Source organism: Drosophila eugracilis, unplaced genomic scaffold (genome assembly GCF_018153835.1).
Source record: "Drosophila eugracilis isolate 14026-0451.02 unplaced genomic scaffold, ASM1815383v1 contig_649, whole genome shotgun sequence".
NCBI classification, from domain to species: Eukaryota; Metazoa; Arthropoda; class Insecta; order Diptera; family Drosophilidae; genus Drosophila; species Drosophila eugracilis.
The window spans coordinates 962,757-976,932 of record NW_024573535.1 but is presented as its reverse complement, the minus strand read 5'-3'; the positions used below and the strand labels follow the sequence as shown (position 1 = coordinate 976,932).

The following is a 14,176-nucleotide window of genomic DNA, read 5'->3' as shown; positions in this document are numbered from 1 at the left end:
TACTTACTTACAACTTAGAACTACAAACTAGTATTGATCAATTCAAAAACAGTTTTTATCCACTTGATGAACAATCACTAAGCTCTTAGCTAACAGTCTTAACTAAACTTAAGATCTTGAGATCTGAAGTGATCTTAAATAAGTGATTAACTTTGGATAATCATTTAACCCAAAACAAATTGAAGGTTGTTTACATTGTGATCAGAAAATGTCTTAAAATTCATCTCTCGTCGAGATCATTATCGTTTCTCGAAATATCTACTTATGAATCGCCCCTCGTTTCGCAGCTTTGCTTGGCTTATTTCTAATTTTTTTGTTTTTGTTTGCCAATGTTCTCTATCTGCCTATATATGTATATTCGTAGACACCCCCCGATCCCCGTCTTTTTGCTCCGATTTCATTTTCAAGCCGACTTTATTCTCGCTGCGTTCGCTTTGCCCGCGCTCTTCCTCGCCGCCTCCTCTGCCTCGCCACCTTTGGCGGCCTCTCTTCTCGCGTCTTCCCCAGTTTCTCATTCTCAGCGAGTTCACTTAAAGTTTGGCTCACCTCCACCGGGCGGGCAGTTTCAGTTTTACGTTTAATGCGAGCACATCAAGTCAGTGGAGTCGTTCCAATATTCTGTTTTTTTTTCTGTGATTTGTGTTTTTTGTGGCTACTTTTTATGGCCTGGAACTGGAACTATAACATCTTTGATATACGTTTTTGATAATCGGCTTCTAAGAATCATAATTTGTTGATGGTTGTTAGATATATTTTTTATTTAATTTCAGTACTTAAGTACAACTTCCTTCGGAAATTCCTCTTAATCTATAAACATTTTGTTAAAAAGTTCCTACAAATTTTAAGCAGTTATTGTGTTTGTTTTTCCATTTAGTTTTCTCTAATATATACTAAGCCTTTCATCAAAAACAATCTATTAAATGTACTCCTTAAACTAGAGTTTGTTTAATGTTAAATATTTAATATAGTTTTGTTATTACAAAAATAATTCTGCTGCCAAGCTAAGTCTGATAATCTAGCCAAAAAATAGCCAAAAAAGCTAAAATCCACTAGAAGCTACCCACAGTTTACAGTTACTTTATTTTTGCATTTCTCTTTTGTTATTTACAGCTATGAAGCTCTACGCCTTGTTCTCCCTTCTGGTGGGATCTCTGGCCATTGGTCAGATCTCCGCTGCCGGATCCCATCATCTGCTGTGCTACTACGACGGCAACAGTTTCGTCCGCGAGGGTAAGTCCCACTTCCAGTTCGATCTTCGCCATATAGCTGATAAGAATCGGGGTTATCGGTGGGCATAACATACTCTTATATATATTTTTAAAAACTAAAGATAGAAAGCTCTCGAAGTGAATTCAATTAGATGATTTTCACTTTTCATAGGCACATGCTAAAAGCATAAAACTGAGTACTTTTTCTATGGCGCTGATAATTGGCAACGGGTCACAAGATCAGAGGGGATGTTTAGCAACCAATTTGAGTAAATTGCAATATGGAGAGGAGGGCCCACACAAAGGCCCACAGTTGGGCTAATTGAAATTGGCATCGGGTATCGGGTGTTCGACTGCTGGCAGTGACTCATGTCCAGAGGTGCCACCTCCAAGGCGCTAATTGATGATGCAAACTCAGTTTTTTTTTTTTTTAGCGCACTCAAGTTGTTATTTGTTGCCGTTGGGGAATTAACTTAAATTTAGTTGTTTTCGAGCTCAGTTCATGACTTTTCCAGACTTTATGACTTCCTATATACTTCCTGTCACTTAAACCTTTTCCTTATGTTTTTTATTAGTTTAGTGACTGATTTAATGGATTTGTCACTTCAATTTAGTTATTAATCATAAAATAAAATCCTTTCTTAGGCCTCTCCAAGCTGACCCTGAACGACCTGCAGCCCGCCCTCCAGTACTGCACCCACCTGATCTACGGATATGCCGGCATTAACCCCTCCAGCAACAAGTTGGTCAGCACCAACGAGAAACTGGACTTGGACCTGGGCAGCAGTCTGTTCCGCCAGGTGACGGGCTTGAAGAGCAAGTACCCAGGCCTGAAGGTCCTCCTCAGCGTGGGTGGCGACAAGGACACCGTGGACCCAGAGAACAACAAGTACCTGACTCTGCTGGAGAGCAGCAATGCCAGGATTCCGTTCATCAACAGTGCCCACTCCCTGGTGAAGACCTACGGCTTCGATGGTCTCGATCTGGGCTGGCAGTTCCCTAAGAATAAGCCAAAGAAGGTCCATGGCAGCATCGGCAAGTTCTGGAAGGGTTTCAAGAAGATCTTCAGCGGTGATCATGTGGTCGACGAGAAGGCCGAGGAGCACAAGGAGGCCTTCACCGCCTTGGTTCGCGAACTGAAGAACGCCTTCCGTCCCGATGGCTACATCCTGGGTCTCAGTGTCCTGCCCAATGTCAACTCCTCCCGTAAGTAGAAACTTAAAAAATATTTGAATTATTTTTTAACATTTTAAATTGATTTTTCATTTTAAAATTTAGTTTTCTTTGATGTCCCTGCCATCATCAACAACTTGGACTACGTGAACCTGCACACCTACGACTTCCAGACCCCGGAACGCAACAACGAGGTGGCCGACTTCCCGGCTCCGATCTACGAGCTAAACGAGCGCAACCCTGAGTTCAACATCAACTACCAGGTGAGGTACTGGACCGGAAACCGTGCTCCTGCTGCCAAGATCAACGTGGGCGTTGCCACCTACGGCCGTGCCTGGAAGCTGACCAAGGACTCTGGACTAACCGGACTGCCGCCAGTGGCCGAGGCTGATGGCGTGGCTCCTGCCGGAACTCAGACCCAGATCCCCGGACTCCTTAGCTGGCCTGAGGTATGCGCCAAGCTGCCCAATCCTGCTAACCAGCATCTGAAGGGCGCCGATGGTCCCCTCCGCAAGGTGGGCGATCCGACCAAGCGTTTCGGCAGCTATGCCTACCGCTCCGCCGATGACAGTGGTGAGAACGGCGTGTGGGTGGGCTACGAGGATCCCGATACGGCGGCCATCAAGGCCGAGTATGTAAAGCGCGAAGGACTCGGCGGCATCGCCGTCGTCGATCTGAGCTTCGATGACTTCCGCGGCGGCTGCACTGGCCACGACAAGTTCCCCATCCTGCGCAACATCAAGAGCAAGTTGTAGGACACCTCCTCCTCCTCCTCCGTATCCTAGTTTGGACAAGAAGGACACACATGTTTATTCCCACACTGTTTTTTTTTTCTTCTGTAATTGACTCAACTCAAATCTGTGTAATCGCGAAATGCAAATTATTGTAACATTGACACCAAAAATTGTCTTTTGATTCGTTCCGTTTGGGTTTTCCAGGAAAATTGTTAATCAAATTTGCAAGTTTTTGTAGTTATTCCATAAAACTGAAGGTTGATAGGCCATCATATTGAATGTATTTGGCGATGGCAGCCTCATATTTAATGGAAATTCTCTAGAAATGCCGCCGAGATTGATGATGCACTTGATGCTGTCCCAGCTCCTTACTCGGAGTGTCATTCCGACGGCCAGCCTTGTTTTCCGTTGTGAGTCCTTTTTATGTTAGTGACTATTGGAAAAGGAACTCAGTCAGTTGTGGATCTTGTTACTAGCTCTTCTCTGTTGACTTCTGACTTTTGCAATTGTAATTTCTCTCTAAAAAAAAAGGAAAAATAACGCATTATATTGAACTTATTCGGATTTGGTACCAATCCATCAACACCAATAGCCATAACCATATTAGCGACCATTTTAGACAAACCCACCCAAACTGGAATAGACTCGACTCGACCAAACTAAAATTACCCGACTACGTCTAGGACACACCAGCCTCACCCACCAACACTATCTGAACCAAATTCCAACACCACCTTGCCCTTTCTGTCAAGGCAACCTCTCCCTACACCACACACTAAACACATGTCCACCTCTCTTGCAAACAAAGCAAACCATCTTCCAGAACTCCAACCCGCTACATCTCCTCAATGACCTAAGACCAGAAAACATTAATAAAATTCTACTTTTCCTAAAATCAACACAATTATACCACAAAATCTAAATATAAACATTTAATAAGACTAGTTGCCTAACTGAATAAATAGATAACGATTATATATTATGTTAAGACACAACATGTCATCCCTTAAGACTTAAGCACCAACAACTCACATAGACGAAGGACGCAGTAGCCAGCGCTATATCATTAAGCTAGTCTAGTTTTGTAAACTTTTCTACCTTTTATAATAATAATAATAATATTCGGATTTCGGATTCTGTAAGCAATGATTTACATTGATTTAAAGTTAATATGAATCAAAAAGGTTAGTTTAATTACTCATTTTACAGCTAATTAAAGTAATGTCTATATTTATTTATCTATATTACATTTTTGTGTAGAGTTAGAGTGGTTTTGTTTTAAACGTTGGTTTGCTTTACTTATATTGATTTTTATGGCATACTGATGGAAGTTTATTACAGGAAAGTGTCTTAAAAAACTGGCATACCGGAGGTTGGCAGTGCTAAATTGAGTTGATTTTGTTTAATGGTTAAGTAATGTTAGAAAAATTATAATATTATTATACAACTTTTTTTGTAATCATCAGTAAACTGACTTCCATTACCCGGAATATAAGAACTTTTAGCCCAATAGGGGATTTACATAAGAAAGTAACTAACTACTTGTATAGAATATATAATATTTAGAGGGTGGCCCATGTAGCGTTTGCTTTTTGACTTTGCCATTTCGAATGTCTTTGTCAATGTGTCAGATATTTAGCCAACGTCACAATCGATCTTTTATAAAACGCAAATCTTTCGTGGGCCACACTGTATAAGATAATAAGAAAGAAAGCTCAAAGTTGAAGCCTTATCACGCCCTTAATTGTGGGTCACTTCAATGTTTTAAGAAACGAAAATCTATAACAAACTTAGATCCAATTAAAGGTTTTGAAAATCAGAATTTGAAGGAAATCTTACACAGTTTGGAGTTAAAATTTCAATCGGTTCAATATTCTTTCGATTTAACTCTAAAAATAGAAAACATTTTCAACTTTTGATGTTATTCTCCCCTTTTTGGGACCATTTTCACTCATTACTTTGACTTAACTAACATTAACGTTTTATTTAGGCAAAATCACGATTAACTAATAGCCCTTAATCATTGCAAAAACATTAACATCGACATCTACCCTTTCAAAACAATTATTGTCTTCTAATAAATAATGCTTGTATGGCCTTAAACGTGAGCTACCAATTTTAATCGATTTAAACGGGCCTGTCGTTTATTATCAGCCAATTAATTATGTTTATTTTCGCCCACTTTCCGCAATCCATGGCATCATGCATTACAGTAAACACTCGCTGTGAATGAATCGATAGTAGAAACTCAACCATCGACCGTCGGCACATTAACTGTAATTGAGCGCAACAACTTCCAATCACTTTCCCCCAGTGGCAAATAAACTGATTAGAAGGCCGGCAAATGAATGCACTCATGTATGAATTGTGTCCGCCGCTTTGTCCCTGTCTATGGGAGGAGTTCCACTGTTCCATTGCTCTTCTTCTCCTCATCGTCCTTTCCATTATCCTTCTGCTCCTTTCATGATTCGGACTCTGTTCCTGGTTCCTGGTGCTGTGACTTCATTTTGCTGCTCCTTCCGGCGTTTCGTGTCAGCCTGTGGTCGCCGGCTGATTGTTTTATGTGCGGTGTTTGTGCCCGCTCCACCACCCACCGCACCACTCCCTCCCCCCCCAGCATCAGTACCAGCACCAGTACCACCCACTCCTCTAACGGAAACGGAGCAGAAAACCCGCCACCCCCCCATGAAAACAGCTACGGCTTCAACTGCAGTCGTGTAGCAACAGTTTCCATTGCATTGTGGCCAATGGCTCATTCATCTTTGGGCGGTGGTCATGCTGTGACCACTTGAACCATTGCCGCTGACACCCACCAAAGTCGGGGTGGTGGTGGGTGCTGGGTGGGTGGTACTGCTGCCTGCCATGTTGCCTTCGCCTGGATCACTTTATCATTTGCAAAATTGCAAAATGCAACCGCAAAAACCATAACCCGGGCGCTGGCAAAGTATATTTTAGAGCCCCGTCCCGAGCATCACGCATACGCACTGTCTGCTCACCGGCCAAACCAGGAAGTGCCACACCCCCATCTCCCCCTTTCCCCTGCACCCATCTCTCTCTTTTACCCATCCCGACGAACACGAGCTAGCACTGGGATGCCGTTGATTTAGTTCTCGGTTGCTGAAAAGCGCATTGGATTTTCGGAAGGCCCCTGAAAACTTCCCAGCACTGAGGGAATAAAAAACTGTTTCAAAAATAGGAAATAATTCCATTTAGCTCGACGAATAATATATTTAAAAATAAGTTTCGTTTTTTCAAAGAAAACTAGTTTTAAAAATAATTTAAATAAGAATTTAAAGGGAAAAAGTAAAAACATTTTTGTAAGGTTTTTCTACTTGCTTTTAGCTTTTTTGATTTTTATTGATTTTTTATTTTTTGTAAATTGAAATAGTTAGGTAAAAGACGGAAAGTTCTTTTCAGAAGACAGCAACTGGAAATGAAAATAAAATCAAACTGCGTTGAAGCGGCGAAAATTATGAGAAAAATAAAAACAAATTTTCACTTTTAGGAATTCGACTAAAAAACAGTCAAAATCATAATTTCAGCCATATTTTCCTTTCATTTTAAAGTTTCTTAAAGACAGCTTATTAAACATTTCAATATCATAAACAATTATTTGTTAGTTCCTTTCATTAATCCCCATTAAACATTTTTTTCCAGTGCACATCCTGCCTGCTGTTTGGGCATATCACTGGCAGCATAAATCTCGTGTCGGCACTGAGCAAGTGGCTCCCGGTTTGGGGTCTGACTCTGATCCTGCTGCTCATGTTGCCATGTTCTGCAGTGACCATAGCCTCCCTCCACCCCCCCCCCTCTTTTCCCTACCCTTTTCTACCCCTTTTCTCGCCATTCTTAGCAGGAACAATGATTTTGGAGTGGGACTCCTTTTGCACACACATGCAATTAGTCAACCACAAAATAACAAGTTGCCGTGTAAAGTGCCACGCCCAGATTACCATCACCGCCCCAAATGATGCTACACCCCCTGCCCCAGCCATCCCCCCCTTTGAGAATGGTAGGAACAGCTTAAGTTGCCGCGCATGAGATGTTAACAATTATCAAAGCAATTTGCCGAAAGGCCTCCTTTTGACACCAAGCACCAGCCCCCCCCTCCCCATGATGTACACCCACACTAGGCCACCGAAAATAAACAGTCATCACCACCCATTACCACCCCCCAAAGAAATCCAGGCACGCACACAGATGCCAACGATCCGGAATGAAGTTCATAACAATTACTGGGGGCATAAACGGGCACAAAAGATACATTCGCATCCGAAAGATACATTCTGCAATTGCTGCAAATGACGCTCGCCTCCAATCGGACTTTCGTTTGCTGAATCAGCTGGAAAAGCGGAAAAGTGGAAAAGCGGAGAGGCAGAGAACGGGGCATCGAATTTTATGTCCAAGACACGTGCAAATGCAGGACTAAGGCCATCGTCCAATGGGAGGTTTCATTTCGGCCAGGGGATTCCCCCACCGGCACTCCATTCTCGATTCTCCAATTGGAATGTGAGTGCGTGTCTGAGCATATGCAAATTGCCGAGAGACCCATGGGGCAATCATTCCGAATGGCCATTCACGTCAATCGCAATTTGCACGTCTCCATGACCGTTTCTTGGCCTTTGTTTTTCGGCTGTTTAAAGTTAATGAATACGGGGCTTAGTGATTAGGAAGCTGAGATAGTTGCTCGATAAATTAATAAATAAATAGGAATGAAAGTAAAACTAAATCTAAATATTAAATATTAAATAGCTTAGCACTAAAGTTTCAAAATAAATAAATAAACAGTTTAATTTTCAAGTCAGATCACATTTCTAGGCAGTAAATTGCGTGAAGATTAATAAAGCAAATATAAAGTTAAGTTTAGAGCTTTAATAATTTCAATTTAGGGATTAGTCTGCATACTTCTTATTACATTTTACTTTATCTTCTTACTTTTACTTATTAATTTTTAATAATTTCCTAAAATTCAACATTTTGAAAAGGAAAATCCAGCTAGCAAAAGCAAATGCCAGCATATTTAAATGATTTTCCAACTGTGTTGAAGTACCCAAAAGTCCTATCTGGGAATGCATTCATAAGCAGCTGAGCGAAGAATTTCCAACGGCACTGTGAATGCACTCACAGTGCAGTTGAAATGTATACGCCTCGGCCGCATTCATTTGCGAGTCGCTTGAATTATTCACTGTCAGCTTTATCGGGCGGTGTCCTCCGAGAGCGTTTTGTCCTGCGGTTCAGAGCCAGCAGACGTTTTCCCCCGCTTTCCCAGCATTTCCCGCTTTGGCCCCACACAAGTGTTACATTTCGCACATGCCACAGCCTGCGGGAAAAAAAGGAGCGGGGAGTGAAAAAATTATGCTGCGTGAAAAAGTTTTTGGCTCGACTCAAAAATGGGCGACACCTCACGTACTGTCTGCTGGTGTGTGTGTGTGTGTGGGTTGTGTGTGTGTGTTGGCCAGAACACGTTTGGTGTGTTGGCCATGTTTACGAGTCCTTGGGGCCCACTTGATCAGAAGGAGTTGCCTGGGAGTTGTAGCAGCATTTGTCCAGCTATCTTAGAGTGTCGTAGTGGCCCTTTTCCCATTTTATTTCCGGCTGAGCAAGCCATTTTTCCCACCACTTTCCCTCTTCTTCCCCTCTCTAGCCCTCTCTAACCACTTAATTAATTAAAAAACAAAAAAGAAATAAAACGAAAACACCGACTTCATCTCGAATCAATAGCTGGGTGAAGCTCATAACTTGGTTTTCCAGCTAAAGGTGCGCTTATCGGCGAGCACAAATCATCGGAAGCCATAATGAAAATGTCCCCGGAAAATGCGTATATATCTGTGAGAATATGTTTGTATATTCATTATAGCAGCAACAACAACAACAACAGCAACAGCAACAGCAGCACCAGCTCATGTTAATTAGGAAAATGTGCGGGAATCTCTTTAGCCATGTGGAAAACTCTTTTTATCAAATTCATTAATCAGCGAGCCACGGAACGCAGCTCAAGTTTGAGACTTTTTGGCCAGACAAAGGCCTGAGAAACACACCTACCCGGAAAATGGAAAATGGATAAGGAAAAGAAGAAAGGGCAAGGACTTCGAGGAGTGCGAGCTGTCCAATTGACCAAAGAGTTTTGGCTCAAAGCGAAAGGAGCCCAAAGGAAATAACATGGCAGGCAAAAATAAATTCTTTAAGATTGAAGGCTGCTTGGAGTACCCTTTCAAATGAAGAAAATGTTAGGTTTTATTACCTTAAGAAGAAATGTAAATGAAAGTTTTCATTATTAACGAGATCAGATCTCATTATTAATAAGATCAGAAACTTGGAGTTCATGAACTCAAACCAAGAGGTTAAAGTCAGCCTCTCAAACTGCAATTGGAAACAGAACTAGTTCAGAACGATGTAGGTTATTAAATATGAGTTTGTATTCAAGTTTTTAGAAAATTTAGCACTCATTTTAAGCAGTTTAATAACCGCTTCGGAGAGCAGGATTAAGTATTATAGTAAGTTAGTACCATAACTTCCTACCTGATGCTGCTGACTTATCTTATTTGCGTCCAGATCCAGGTCTGAACTTTCCTGTCAGAGATGTTGGCTTACAGTGATCTGATTATGATCAAAGATACCTTAAAAGAAAAGGTAAGAAAAGCGAAAAATGTAGGGAAACTTTGAGCTGTAAAATAATAATGGAAAAGCTAAAATAAAGAGTTACTCTTAGCTATTTTGTACAAGTTTTGGTAAAAAGAATAATATCTTGGAAAGCACAAAAGGTTATAAAAAATATAAAAAAACTTAGTTGAGTGAGAAAACTAAATATGCAACTTTAAAGGAAAACAGATGTTTACATTTCTTCTACTTTCGTATTAAAAAGTCTTAGAAATTCTTAAGAAAAATATGGTCTTCGGCATCGATTGATGAAGATTGTGTTCCAAATGTTGTGGCAAACAAACGCAGAATAAGGTTGAAATTAAAGTTTAATTCATTCCCTCCATTCGCTGGAGAAATTCACAAGAGACCAGACATAAGCTAAATTAGAGATGGGACTTTTATAAACAGAGTCACATTGCAAGTTATCGGTATTTTAACATCGATTAATACAATCATATATATTTGATCTGAAAAAAATCTGACGTTTATATTTATAGAGCAGCCTGAAATGCCCGAAATGACTGTCAAGAAGGGTGCCCAGGAACACGAAGAATTCGCCGTCTGCGTAAATCATAAAGGGCAGAAAAGTATTCGCAGTCAAAGTGGCAAAGTTGAGGGCAGGAACCCTCATACCCTCAAGAGTTCGAAGTTCAAGTGGTGGGCGTATTGCGGCACGCTTTCTGGATGGGCGTGGCCCAATAGGCTTAGGCCCTGACGTTTGATCAAAGCCCTCGGAATTATGAAAGAAGCAACCGCAGCAGCGACTCGGAGAGGCATTGAAATTATTTATCGCCCCTCGCTGCCAATTGTCGAAGGGGGACCGTGTAGTTTACGATTCCGTACATTCAGTATACTCCGGGCCACGCCCCCACAGCCTCTGTTTTGGGGCGGAGTGGAAAGGAGTAGAGCCACCCATCTCATCAACGGCCAGCGAAATTGTTTGTCAGCCCCCCGCCGCTCTCCTCACGCGGCTTTTGTATCCAAATGCCGAGGCAAATAAATCAAAACTTGGTCGGTGGGCGGCAATTGGGTTGTTTTTCGGGGGCCGCATTATGTTATGGCCCCGAATGTCTGCTGTCTTTAATGGCCATGCTGCGGAGATGGGCGAAATACTTGCAACCGAGGCAAATTGATGAAGCACCAACTATGAGCTGGCCATGAAAACTATGGAAATCAGAAAGGAATCTTTCAGGCCAAGTTAAAGTTATCGCTAAAGTTTAGCACATACAGATCTGAGAGACCTTAACAGAAATATGGGAGAAATATTTAAGAAGCTTAAGCTTAAGAAGCTGCTTAAGTTGAACATTTAAAGAAGATTAAAGTTTTTTGAAGAAATCGGAGAAATATAATTAGTTTTCTAAATGTTTAAGTTGTCTAAAAAGAAAGTAGAAACCCAAAAGCTTTTTATATAGATTTTAGTATATTACCTAATTACTCCCTGTTTTTCATATCGTTTGGCTTAATGAACAGCTGTTTAAGCTAACAAATTTGAAGGCTTTAAACCATATGCTTTACATTTTTATGATTCATACAAACTAGACTTTGATTCCTAGCGAAATTCCATCAGCAAATTTAATAATTAACCCATCGAATTGAAGTAAATTGCCTTTTCCATCTGCTCATTTGTAGAAATTTCCTAAACATTACTCAGGTGATGGCAACTGTTTTTTAAGAGCCATCAAACATCACTTTCCCTGAACCCTGCCAAGCTTGGGCCTTCATTTCCAGCTACCACAAACTGTCGCGCTTTGTTTTGTTGGTCAGCAAAGCCGCTTAAACAGCATTTAAGACTGGAGGGAATAGGGCCAATTTCCCATTCTCCCTCAATGCCCAATCCCCCGTCCACCGATGTTCCCTGTTAGTTAGTTAATTTTGCTTTAAGCTCATGTACGGTCAATGTTTGGCCAACACCTTGTAATATCCGTTTAAGCTGCCCGCCGCCGTCTGACTGACAGTTGGACATTTTCACCAGGACAGGGCCAATTTAGCTACAGTTCATTTGAGTTTGAGGGGGTGGTGCAAATGGGGGCGGAGTGTGGAAAACAGGAAAGCAGCAGGGGGACCAGGAGGAGCGGCAGCAGCAGCAGTCAGTGCTCTAAACATGACTTATGACCAGTACGTGATGCAACATAAAAATGCCATTACATTGTGCGTGTTTCGTTGCTGCTCTGTTGAGTTGCCCCTCGCTTCCTCGTTTCCCCCAGCTTTTTCCCAAGTCCCTCCCCCTATCTTTTTTCTATGTATATCTCTATCTCCCTCCCGCCTTCACTCAGTCTCTCGTCTCAGTCTCGTCCAACATGACGTATGAGTGTTGCACGTTTGCCTCGCTATTTCTGGCGACTGCCACTGACAGGAGGAGAAGCTGCCCCTCTCATCGGCAGGCTCCCCTTAACAATTTCTCATCTGCCGTTCACCTTAGTTGCTTAGCCCCGCTACCCCTCTCGCAACTACGCCCCTGGATGCCACGCATTGTTTGCTTTATTAGTGAAATTTAATGTGAAGTCTATTGGCAAAAGGAAGAACAGTGGCAGCAATCGAAACAATAGAGCAGGGATGTGAAAAAACTAAATACACTGCAAAAGCGAGTTAACTCATAAGTTTATTCGTTTTGTTATATATAGAAAGTTCTCTAAGAGGTATGAAAAAGTGTATAAACTGAAAAGATGTACAATGATGTACATTTCTATCTGTAGCTGAGAGGTATTTGTCTCAGTGCAAGGACAGATAGATGGGCAATCCAAGCGTCCCCCGTCGGAAAGGCAAAGAGCAAAGAACCCTCATATCATTCGGCATTTCATTAAAAAAGTTCGTTTTTCTAGCGTTTTCGATTCGGCAAACTTCGAAGCATCGATAGGTGCAAATTACACAACAATCGGTGGAAAAAGACCATAGAGTTGTGGGAAAATGGTGGAAAAAAGGATGGGTCCACTAGAAGAACGAAAAGTTTGTTTTGTTTTTCTACAGGGAAAGGGGAATGGAGAGGAAAAAGGGAAAAATCTGGGGAAAAAATAGGAAGAACCAACTTGTTGTTTTTGCTGTTGCTGATTTTGTTCAGAAAAACGTTAGTTAGTTTTTGTTGTCTAGACCTTAAAGAGGGTTGCTACTAAAGTTTGGGATATGTAAGTGTTAATTTTTGAAAGTTTATTTAAGATTTAAGAAATAACTGTAAAAAATAATGCATTTTGTATTAAGAAAACTGACAAAAAATTTTAGTTAACCAAAGATTTAAGATTTACGATTTTTCGAAACCTATTAAACTACCCTCGGTGTGTTGGTTACCTGCTAAAAACTTTGACGTTGCGGCAGAGTCAACGCTTAATGAGTTGCAATTGCTTGTTTAGAGTGGCCCGCCCCCTTTTCCCGGGGAAGTCCCCTTTCCCGCATTTGGGTAAACTTTGCCTACGCAAAAGTTAGTTAAGTGCCTAAAGACACACACACACACACACACACACACGAGCACATGGACAAGCACACAATTACACACACACACACAAACAAACGATGAGAGGGGGTTACGCAGCATTTAGAATTTGGTTTATGCAGCTAATTTGTTGCTGCCGCAACTAAATAGCCAATAAATCATGCAGTCAATCAATCAATCAGTGCCGTAGCAATGTCTGCCATTCAAATGCAGATTCAGTTACAGATAGGCAGATATACAGATGGAGATACAGATACGGATACAGATACAGATACGAAGATATACAGAGATAGATTTAGATAGGTGGATTTAGGTACACACAGAAAAGTTTTAAGAAAATATGACAACGATATAACGTATGATTTGATATGAAATATTCAGTTAACATTTTTAATATAATTATCATTTGGCATTTTGTTTAATTTAAGCTTATTTTGTTCATCATCTTAAATCATCATCCTAAAGTTTCATTCATCGTAATGGCATATAATTTTTCTAAGTGCACATTGCAGCCGTGCGGAGTGCGGAACACAGGATTTCAGGAATCCACGGAGTCCTTTTTTAAATGCCTGTCAATGGCGTTTGACGACATAATGGAAGAGGGGTACAAATAGCAAAATGGCAAAATAGCGGTGGCAAGTGGATGGCAAATTGTGGGCCAGTTTGCGAAAACAGGCCTGCATTGTTGGCCCCGCTGCCTTTCGGTATGCCAATGTCGCCCCAAAGCGTCAATTGCAGAGTGACAAGAAAGGGTCAATTGAGTGGTGAGGGTCGATGTCGAATGTCGCTGAATTGTTGCAAGGACTGAAGACGCTAAATGGCAGCTAATTGCTCTCTTGTCAATGCAACAACCATCAACAGTAAGACTGGCCGAAACTGAAAAAGAAAGAGATAGCACATGGGCTAAGAAAGAGCTTAAAAGATTTGATCCTAAAAGTAGGCAACAAAAATCTGAAGTATTTGCAAGGAAATGTAAAATCAGAATGGAAAATTGTATTTGA

The 14,176-nt window shown here is 41.3% G+C and overlaps 1 protein-coding gene across 1 annotated transcript; it reads left to right on the top strand.

Moving 5' to 3' along the window:
• The first annotated feature begins 509 nt into the window (after positions 1-509).
• LOC108103172 (chitinase-like protein Idgf4) lies at positions 510-3,285 on the top strand. The gene is made up of 4 exons (XM_017208557.2): positions 510-595; positions 1,111-1,230; positions 1,854-2,414; positions 2,487-3,285. The coding sequence occupies exons 2-4, from the start codon at positions 1,113-1,115 to the stop codon at positions 3,134-3,136; spliced, it is 1,329 nt and encodes a 442-aa protein (XP_017064046.1). The 5' UTR covers positions 510-595; positions 1,111-1,112; the 3' UTR covers positions 3,137-3,285.
• The last annotated feature ends 10,891 nt before the right edge of the window (positions 3,286-14,176 follow it).